We start from the raw sequence: 10,881 nt of genomic DNA on the forward strand, positions 1-10,881 counted from the left end.
ATTCAGTATATATGTCTGATTTATTGAATAAAGTAGATTATTAAAAGCAATTAATAAGCATTTTAGAATTAATCCAATTAACACTATATTAAAAAAATGCATAACATGTTACTTTTTTATTAATCAAATTATTATAATTCAAATTAATTTTTAAAAAAATAATTTAAAATTATAATTTCAATTTTATCACGTGCATAGCACGGGTAATTACACTTGTATTTATCATATAAATAAAATAAATATAATAAAAAATAAAAATATGATAGAGAGTAGTACTATAAATTTTATAATGTTAAACAACAAAAAATTCTATAATTTTTCTAGTACTGTCAATATTTTTTAATTTAGTATTATTTTGGATTATAAATTTTCATTATTTATGACTCTATTGTTACTTATAATTAATTTTTTATTTATTTTGTCCTTTTTTATAGGATCATAATTTATATTATACAAAATTTTGATAATAAACGTAATATATAATAATTACAATTACAAATTTTACAAAGTCAGAATAAAAAATAAAAAAATTAATACAAAACAAAAATAGAATACATCAAATAATAAAAAAATCATACAGATAAAAAATAATAAAAATTTTATAAAACCAACCACATATATCACATAAACAAAAAAAAATACAATAAAAAGTAAATAAAATTCATATGAATAAAATCAAATAAAAAAATAAAAAATAAAAAAATTTCATACACAACATAAATACAATGCAATAAAAAAAGAGAATTTATATGAACAAAAAATAATAAAATATTATAAAAAAAGTCAACAACATTTGTCATATGAATAAAAGAAATACAATAAAATAAATAAAAAATCATATGAACAAAGCCAAACGAAAATAAAAAAATCTATAAAAAATATACATATAAAAAATAGTATAGTAAATGATAAAAAAACTCATAAAAACATAACATGAGAAATCAGAACACTACACAAATAATTTAAAAATATTTATCATATAAATAAAAAATATAATAAAAAAACATAAAAATTAAAATATAAAAATAAATACTAAAAATAATAAAAAATTAAAATATTCAATTTGCTAGTGATTGAAATAAATATGAACGATTTTGATGAAAGAAAAAATTGGAACGAAGAACTACGAAGAAGTAGGAAGAACTACAAAAAACTATTGTAAAATAATAGTTACTAGTATCCTCTTTATAGAAGAAAATGAGGGTTATTTTTTTGGTTATGAAAACCACGAATGTGTTGTGCTTGGTTATGGATTCCTGGGGTGCTAGATCAATGTGTGGGACAGCTTTTTCTGAGTTGCAATGTGAAGAACTCGAACCATGCGAGTTCTTTGTTTTGAAAAATTTGATGACCAAATCGGAGGGTCCGATTTGGAAGGAGGGAAAATTTGAATCTTGGAAAAAGCTAATCGAACCGTCCATGTTGTATATATATTTAATATTTTTTTAATGCGTAAATCAAATCGTACGGTCCGATTTGATTATTATAATCTTTTTTTGAATGAGCTGAAACTAATCGCTGGATCCGATTTATGTAACGCGTAAACAAGATATCAGATCCCATCTTCTTCTTCTTCTTATTCGGCTTCTTCTTCTACTTTCTTCTACTCGTGTTATCTCTTCTTTGGTATGAAGTAAAAAATTTTAGTAGTGAAGTTTCTGTTTTTGTTTAGGTGAGTGAGAGAAATGGATGATAGAATTCTTTTAAAAGTGTATTATTTTGGTCAGATTTTGTTACAAACATCCGAAGGAGTAAAATTTATTTGTGAAAATCCGTTAGATGTTGTTATTCCCTTCACAATCTCATTTGAAGAGCTCAAATGCGTGATCTGTGAGAAGATAGATTTTGAGATGTCAAGGAAAATATTATATATTTTATACAGATATCCCATACCGGTGTTTGGTGGATTCGTCCAATTTCAAACCAAATATGTTTTCATATCGGTGTTTGGTGGATTCGTCCAATTCCGTTCCTGACGAGGAACTCCCTGAACACAACCGAACTGTCGCCTATACCAATCGGTTGCATGCCATTCAATGCATTCAAAAGACACCAATGACACCGTAGCACTCCACACAACCGAGTGCATGTAGATGTCTGCAGGAATTATGTCCAGATCCACGCGATTCACAGCATAAGCAACCCACACAAACTGAAAAAAATTAACAAGATTGACGATTACAATCCAAATAACAATAACACTAAACCCGAACCAAATACTTCTTTAATAAAAATATACATGGCCTTCCTGAAGATCATCCAAGGCCTTCCTAAAGTGAGCAAGTGTAAGATACCTAAAGCATCGGTTCCCACGCTTCCAGTTACGCCACCTAATATGACTTGTTTCATTAACAAAATTGGATTCTAAATATGAAAATACGGAGTAAATGTAAGATATTTTGCAAGTGAAAAACTGCAGGGTTCCCTAGGAACTGACGCTAGATATGGCTGGCGGATCCAAGCCCAAACGAGCAAAATTGTTAGTGGACCGTCGATCTCTTTACAGTCAAAATAAAATGCCTTGCATAACGCCCTATACAGGTGTGCTAAGCATGCCGATCCCCAACTGTACTGTCCGATACTGCTAAAATTACGAAGCAAAGGCAGAAACTTTCAGTGTACAGATGCTCCAGACTTGTCTCCAAACAAGATTGTACCGATCAACAACATAATGTGACACTTCACGTACCTCTGTATATTGTTTTCGTCAGTCAACTGTAAACATTCTTTTAGATCACGAAGCCACGTCAGTTTTATGCAGCTTTCTCTATGGTCTGACTTTCTCGATACAATGCCAAATTGGTGCAAACACTCCGCCTCTAAGGCTTCAAAACTACTCATAGTCATCCCTGTGACTGGAAGACCGTCCGTCGGAAGACCAAGAATTATAGCCACATCTTTCAGTGTTACAGCACATTCACCAATCGGAAGGTGAAAGGTATGTGTGTCTGAATACTACCTTTCGACTAAAGCATTTACCAGTGCTTTTTGATATTAGGCTATTCCAATCTGGGACGCATGATAAAAACCAGTAAATCGTAAATGCTTCTCCACCCTATTATTATACCGATCTGGAAGAATAGGGTGATCACACGTCAACATCTGTGAACTCTACAAAAATATATATTATTAGTTAAATTATTAACAATTACTAATTTACTACTAAAATATAATAATTTTCTAGAGCAACTAATTTAGTAAATTCATGCTAAATTTTTTGTTAATTACCCAATTTAGTAATTACTATGTTAACCTACCAATTAATTAATTATCATTATTAACTCAACAACAAATATTAATTGAAATCACACAATAGATAATTTTACTAAATCTAATTAAAACAATTTTACTAATCCAATTTACTAAGTAATAATATTTTAAGTTTTAAATTTAATTGATTATCTGAGAAATTATTTCTAACTTACTAATAATAATAATTAATATATACTTTCAATTTTTATTTAACTAATATTCCACTCTAATATTAAAATCTCACTTACAACAATATATTTATGTCAATTAAAAAGTTAACAATGAATAAATAATTATTATCGAAAAACAAGCACATTATATTATATTTTACAATACCTAATTATTAATCAAAATCATCAACATTATTCCAAATAATTCGGCACCGATTTAATTTATTGTTACGAAAAATTACTATAATTTATAAAATTATAATTTCTAAAATTAATTATAAAAGTTAATTATCTAACTATATTTACATATATATTTCTAACTATTATTTAAACATATTTATTCTTAAATTTCTATCAATAATAATAATAATAATAATAATAATAATAATAATAATAATAATGTCACTGACATATGTTCTTAAGTTGAACTACTAACAACAATAATTATAATTAAATTTCTAACAATAATAATTATAATTCTAAAATATAAAATAATAATAATAATAATAATGTTACTAATATATATTCCTAAGTTAAAACTATTAACAACAATTATAATTAAATTTTTAACAATAATAATTATAATTCTAAAATATAAAAAAAATTTAATAAATAAACTTACATAATCAAGATAGCCGATATATTTTACAATATAAAATTCAAGACGATCAATATCTTTATATTTTTTTTGGCATTTTAATTTTTTTTAATGAAGTAATAAAGGAAGCGGAACTTGTCGAAGGATGAAGAAGAAAAGAGAATGTCTGCTAGGTGGGGATGAAAGTGAAGCTCTGAAAATAACTCGGTGTAGATGGAGTAAAGGGGGTATATTAGGTTAAGAGGACACCGTTGTGGGGAGAAAGACATAAGCGATACGTGGCTGGGGTGAACAATTTGAACCGTCCGATTTCTCTTACGCTGCTGGGCTGAACAATTCGAACTGTCCGATTTCTCTTACGCTGACACCACGCACAGGTAAATCATACCTGATCCCCATAACAGAGTCTTATTCTATTCTAGCCTCCATAATAAAATTAAAAAGTAAGAAAATAAATGATAAAGTTAGTAATTTTTTTTACTCAATTTTCTAAAGATAATCAACAATTATAAACGTGAAATACAAAAATTATAAATTTTAGCTTTTCTTAAATCGTAAGTTCAAAGACAGAATCATTTATACATTCAAAAAGATGATGAAAATTACCAAATATAAAATAAAATTTTTAAGAAACTCAAACGTAGTTCTCTTCTTTTCTCTCTAAAAGCGTTTGTCAAATACACCAATAATTATTGATACGGTGAGTTGGGGGATATATGCGGAAAAGAAAAGTTTGGCGCAATTTTTTTTTTCTTCAGTCCCGTTCCGCGGGTTCAAGTTAAAATACTAAAAGTACTAAAGAGGCATCAGCGCCAAAAGAACCCTAATTGTTCCCTCTCTTCGAAGTTCGAAGAGCTCTTTCTACGTTCTTCTCCAGTCTTCTTCTCCGCCACCACATTCCATAGCATTTTTCAGTGATCTGAAAACTCCATTAACCAAATTCACACTCCATTCTCCTTCATACTTGTACCGTCTGACACTGTAACCCTTCGTACACAGTCAATTAGGCCCCAGAAGAAGTTATTGAACGAAAAGAGAGAAAACAAAAAACCCTAACTTCTTCGGACGCTCGAACTGAACAGAGGAACTTCTTCAAATCCTACTGAAGGAACTGAGCGAAACGGAACGAAACGAAGCGAGTGTCTTTCGCCGACTTCGACCTTCCACTGTGAACGACTTCGGTATTTACTTCAAACTCTTAATTCCGCTGAAATCGCGCACCCTTTCGTACTTTTCTGCTCGTTCATCGTTTTCATTTTTTTTCTCTCTTTTTCCTCCTCCTATTTAAACCTGTTGTGAGTTTCGAGGTTTTGTGTGTGTTTTGGGTTCTCCAGTGTCAGAACTGCAAAACGACTGAAGGCGGTGCTTGTTTCATACGCCTTAAGCGCCTGCCGTGGAACTGATTCCCAGCGGATGCTTGCAAATACGGTGTGTTGTAGTTGCAGAAGTGATGGTTTGTGAAATCTTCTTTTATTTATAGAAAAAAGAATGGGGAAGTGAAACCCTAGATTTCATTTCAGAAAATACGAACAGTTTTTTTTGCTGTTCTCAAAATTTTTGTGCCTGTTGGCTGTAAAATTTGCAAATTAATATTCGCTCAAGAATTATGAATATTGGCTGGGATCTCTTTGGTTTGGAGTCAAGTGAAATGTTTGATCTAGTTTCTCCTAAAGTTTTGCGCTTGTGTGTCTTGGTTTACAGTTCTGCATTTGAGATTTTTTGCTGTTTTGGTTTGTGAACTGCATGCTGATTGATTTTATGTGATGTTTTTTGTTGTGCATAGTTCATGTGATTAAGCAGGGTTCAGGCTCTTCGTATAATTATCTTGATTGTTTGCAGGGAATTGTACAAAACTAGTGATGTTATTTTTACTACTACTGTGAATATAGGCTCACTTAGAAGTGGATAAGACAGGAATTCTGTGCTTCTGCCTTCTGGATTGCTGCTGCTACCTCAACTGTGTCATTACTAATACCGTGGAAGAAAATTTGCGTTCTGCACACCAAACTGGAATTTGCCAAAATTTCTCCCTCGAAAGGTCCTACTTACTGGAATCATTCATAGTATATGCTCTTATGGTGTGCACACAATTTTCATTTGCTACCTGGATGTGGTAACAAAGTTTTTGGAACTTTGCTGTTTGCTGTGTTGACAACTGAACCATACATCTGGCCTGTATGTATTGGGGACTAAAGTGACATATCAGTTTATTTTCTATTTTGTTGAGTGTTTCTGATATGTGCAATGAAAAATCCAACTGCATTGCAATTACTTGTTTTGACATGCCAAATGATAATGGAATAAATTCCAATCCTAGTGTACTCTGGTTCCATATTTATGACCGAACTTGTTGAGATAGGAATTTGTTGGACAATTTGTTGGTCTATCTACCCATATTATGTGTTCTCCAAAGAGAATAGTAATCATATTAGCATCCATAACTGCTTGTTCGGAATCTTTATTTACAAATTTTCCCTGTTCTTTCAGAGAGATAATACACCATGGTTGAGCTTAGGAATGGAAGTGCCCAAGCTGCCAATGGAAAATCTAGCGCTGCTGGATCTGCATATTCTATTGATCTGAATGCATTTCAAACCCGACTTAAGTTGTTCTATTCACACTGGGATGAACAAAGAACGAATCTCTGGGGCTCCTCGGATGCAATTGCTGTTGCATGTCCGCCACCTTCAGAAGATCTGCGATACCTGAAATCAACTGCACTAAATTTATGGTTGCTTGGGTTTGAATTCCCGGAGACAATTATGGTCTTCATGAAGAAGCAGATCTATATCTTATGCAGTCAAAAGAAGGCATCTATACTGGAAACTGTGAAAAAACCTGCCAGAGAGGCGGTTGGTGTGGACCTTGTTTTACATGTCAAACTGAAAAATGATGATGGAACTACTCTAATGGATTCTATATTTCGTGCCATCCGCACTCAATCAAAGGCTGATGGGCATGACTCTGTTACTGTTGGATACATACAGAGAGAGGCTCCTGAAGGGAAGTTGCTTGAAACATGGGCTGATAAATTAAAGAATACAGAATTTCATCTGATTGATGTGTCCAATGGGTTTTCTACATTGTTTGCTACAAAGAGTAATGAGGAGCTTATATCAATTAAGAGAGCAGCATATCTGACCACTAGTGTGATGAAAAACTTTGTGGTTTCGAAACTTGAAAATGTAATTGACGAAGAGAAGAAAGTTAGTCATTCCGCATTGATGGAGGAGACTGAAAAAGTCATACTTGAACCCTCAAAAGTCAATTGTAAATTGAAGGCAGAGAATGTTGATATTTGTTACCCCCCAATTTTTCAGAGTGGTGGGGAGTTTGATCTAAGACCTAGTGCTGTCAGCAACGATGAATTACTTCACTATAACTCTGCAAGTGTAATTATATGTGCTGTTGGAGCCCGGTATAAGAGTTATTGCTCGAACATTGCTAGGACCTTCTTGATTGATGCAGAGCCTCTTCAGAGTAAGGCTTATGAGGTTCTACTCAAAGCCCATGAAGCTGCCATTGGTTCTTTGAAGCCTGGGAACAAGCTGAATGCCGCTTACCAGGCTGCAGTTTCTGTTGTGGAAAAGGAGGCTCCTGACTTGATTTCCAATTTGACAAAATCAGCTGGGACAGGCATTGGCATTGAGTTTCGTGAGTCTGGGTTGAATCTTAATGCTAAAAATGAGCAGATAATAAAGGAAGGCATGGTTTTCAACGTGTCCCTTGGATTTCAGAATTTACAGTGTGAGAGCAGTAAGTCTAAGAACAAGAACTTCTCTCTGTTGCTTGCTGACACAGTCATCATCAGCAAAGATAAGACAGAGGTTGTGACTTTGATGAGCTCAAAGGCTCTAAAGGATGTGGCTTATTCATTCAACGAGGACGAAGAAGAGGAAAGGCCAAGTAAAAGATCCCGTGGGATTGATGGAGAGCCCGTTGTGTCTAAGACAACTCTTAGATCAGACAATCATGAAGTTTCAAAGGAGGAACTTAGAAGGCAGCATCAGGCAGAGCTTGCTCGTCAGAAGAATGAAGAAACTGCAAGACGGCTTGCTGGTGGTGGAAGTGAGAGTGGAGAAAACAGGTCATCTGTGAGGACTACTGCAGATCTGGTGGCATACAAGAACATAAATGATGTTCCCCCTCCTAGAGAGATGATGATTCAGGTTGATCAGAAGAATGAAGCAGTTCTTCTGCCTATAAATGGAAGCATGGTGCCTTTTCATGTGGCTTTCATTCGAACTGTTTCCAGTCAGCAGGATACCAACCGCAACAACTATATCAGGATTATCTTCAATGTTCCTGGTACACCTTTTAATCCTCATGATGCGAACTCAATGAAGTTTCAGGGGTCTATATATTTGAAGGAGGCTTCATTCCGCTCCAAGGATTCAAGGCACATAGGTGAGGTTGTTCAGTCCATTAAAGCACTGAGGCGACAAGTTGTATCGCGGGAGTCTGAGAGAGCCGAGAGGGCAACCTTGGTCACTCAGGAGAAACTGCAGCTTGCAAATAATAGGTTCAAGCCGATAAGATTGTCTGACCTTTGGATCCGCCCTGTTTTTGGTGGTCGTGGAAGGAAGATACCGGGTACACTTGAGGCACATGCAAATGGATTTCGATATTCTACCACCAGGCAAGATGAGCGTGTGGATGTGATGTTTGGTAACATCAAGCATGCATTTTTTCAGCCAGCAGAGAATGAAATGATTACGCTCTTGCACTTCCATCTTCACAACCATATTATGGTAGGAAATAAGAAAACCAAGGATGTTCAGTTTTATGTTGAGGTAATGGACATGGTCCAAAATGTTGGAGGGAGTAAGAGGTCTGCCTATGACCCTGATGAGCTTGAAGAAGAACAACGTGAGAGAGAGAGGAAGAATAAGATTAATGTGGAGTTTCAGACTTTTGTGAATAGGGTAAACGATCTTTGGGGACAGCCCCAATTCAATGGCCTTGACCTTGAATTTGATCAACCCCTTAGAGAACTTGGCTTCCCTGGCGTACCTCACAAGTCATCTGTATTCATCGTTCCAACTTCAGCATGCCTTGTTGAACTGATTGAGAACCCTTTCCTTGTTGTGACACTGAGCGAGATTGAGATTGTGAATCTAGAGAGAGTTGGGCTTGGGCAGAAGAATTTTGATATGACTATAGTTTTCAAGGACTTCAAGCGGGACGTCCTTAGGATTGATTCCATCCCTTCAACTTCTCTAGATGGCATCAAGGAATGGCTGGACACAACCGACATCAAGTATTACGAGAGCAGGCTGAATCTGAATTGGCGTCAGATCCTGAAGACAATCACTGATGACCCACAAGGCTTTATTGAAGGTGGCGGCTGGGAGTTTCTGAATCTGGAAGCTACTGATTCAGAATCCGAGAATTCTGAAGAATCGGACAAAGGCTATGAGCCATCGGATATAGAGCCTGAATCTGAAACAGATGATGATGATTCTGACAGTGAATCACTTGTGGAGTCTGAGGATGACGAGGACGAGGATGACTCGGTGGAGGATTCCGAAGAAGAGAAGGGAAAGACATGGGAAGAACTTGAGAGGGAAGCAACGAATGCTGACAGGGAGAAAGGGAATGACTCTGACAGCGAAGAAGATCGGAAAAGAAGGAAGGCGAAAGCATTTGGCAAGTCGCGAGCTGGTCTTAGTGGTGGCATGCCTAAGCGGTCCAAGTTGCGGTAGATCTTGGTTTTCCTTTGATAGTAGTTTCTTGTTTAGTGCAGTGCTTTTTCGTTTTAGCTTTCCTAATTGGGATGCAGATTTCGGGGAATTCTCTAATCCATCCATATATAATGTGGTGTAAGCGGAAATCGATTATCCGATCAAAATGGAACTTATCCAATTTAATAGTTTTAGCATCCATGGGTATTCTTATTACTTTAGATCCGTTTCCATTTTGGATTGATATGAATTTGTAGGAAGCTGTTAATTCGTAGTTTAATATATGATATAATGTTGATTACTTATATTATTGATCTGGGATGATAAATAGTTTGAATTTATATTTTTCTTTTTTAAAAATATTTGAGCAGTTTTTCTATATTTTATTATTTATTTGTTGTATATATTTTATTTCTGGGTACCTGAGTAGCTAAATTGGTTTCATTTATATATTTTCTTTTTTAAAATGTTTTATAGCAGGTTTTCCCACCCCAAAGCCTTTCAACATATTACACTAAAGGTTCACGCATAAATAAATTAGAATGGTTAGGAGAGTTAATTGTAATGTAATGATAGTATAAGATATGATATTGTGAAATAATTATTTTTGCTTATATAATAATACGTAATGTACGTATCAAAATTAAATTTGCCAAATTAATTCCCTTGTAATTTTTTTTTTTGAAAGGTAATTCCCTTAAAATTAAACTGTTATGTGTAGCGTATCACTAGTTCGCCACATCAACCCTTCAAACATTTTAAATATCATCATCTGTATTCCATATTTTAAATTTTTAATGTTATATGTTTGGAGAATTAATAGTGACATTGGTGAAATGCAAATTAATGACGACATAGATGACTAAATAAATAATTTGCTAATTAGTAGATCATCTCAAAGGTCTAAGTAGTTTTAGGGTTCAAAGTGAGTGGAGTTGAATCAAACTAGATTAAACTCAAGTTTGATTTACAATTTGATTTAGTAATAATTAAGCTTATTTTTTAAATTCAAACTTGATTTATCGAAAGTTCACAAACCGAATCAAATAATAAGAATATAATTTATAATTATATATCAATAAATTATAATTTATATATTTTAAAAATATTTAAAAAGATTAATTTTATATATTGTTATTTATCAATAAATTATAAATTTTTTATTTATTTCCTACAA

The 10,881-nt window shown here is 33.7% G+C and overlaps 1 protein-coding gene across 5 annotated transcripts; it reads left to right on the forward strand.

Annotated features, from left to right (window-relative positions):
- Nucleotides 1–4,778: 4,778 nt before the first annotated feature.
- Nucleotides 4,779–10,015, forward strand: LOC107481003 (FACT complex subunit SPT16). Of its 5 annotated transcripts, XM_052258656.1 has the most exons (4): nucleotides 4,779–5,201; nucleotides 5,355–5,448; nucleotides 5,910–6,058; nucleotides 6,508–10,015. In XM_052258656.1, the coding sequence occupies exon 4, from the start codon at nucleotides 6,522–6,524 to the stop codon at nucleotides 9,723–9,725; it is 3,204 nt and encodes a 1,067-aa protein (XP_052114616.1). In that variant the 5' UTR covers nucleotides 4,779–5,201; nucleotides 5,355–5,448; nucleotides 5,910–6,058; nucleotides 6,508–6,521; the 3' UTR covers nucleotides 9,726–10,015. The 5 variants fall into 5 exon arrangements, with proteins under 5 accessions (XP_052114616.1, XP_015956689.1, XP_015956692.1 ...); XM_016101203.3 differs by lacking the exon at nucleotides 5,355–5,448 and having other exon boundaries at nucleotides 5,860–6,058; XM_016101205.3 differs by lacking the exon at nucleotides 5,355–5,448 and having other exon boundaries at nucleotides 4,780–5,201.
- Nucleotides 10,016–10,881: the final 866 nt, after the last annotated feature.

This window comes from Arachis duranensis, chromosome 3 (genome assembly GCF_000817695.3).
Source record: "Arachis duranensis cultivar V14167 chromosome 3, aradu.V14167.gnm2.J7QH, whole genome shotgun sequence".
NCBI lineage: Eukaryota > Viridiplantae > Streptophyta > Magnoliopsida > Fabales > Fabaceae > Arachis > Arachis duranensis.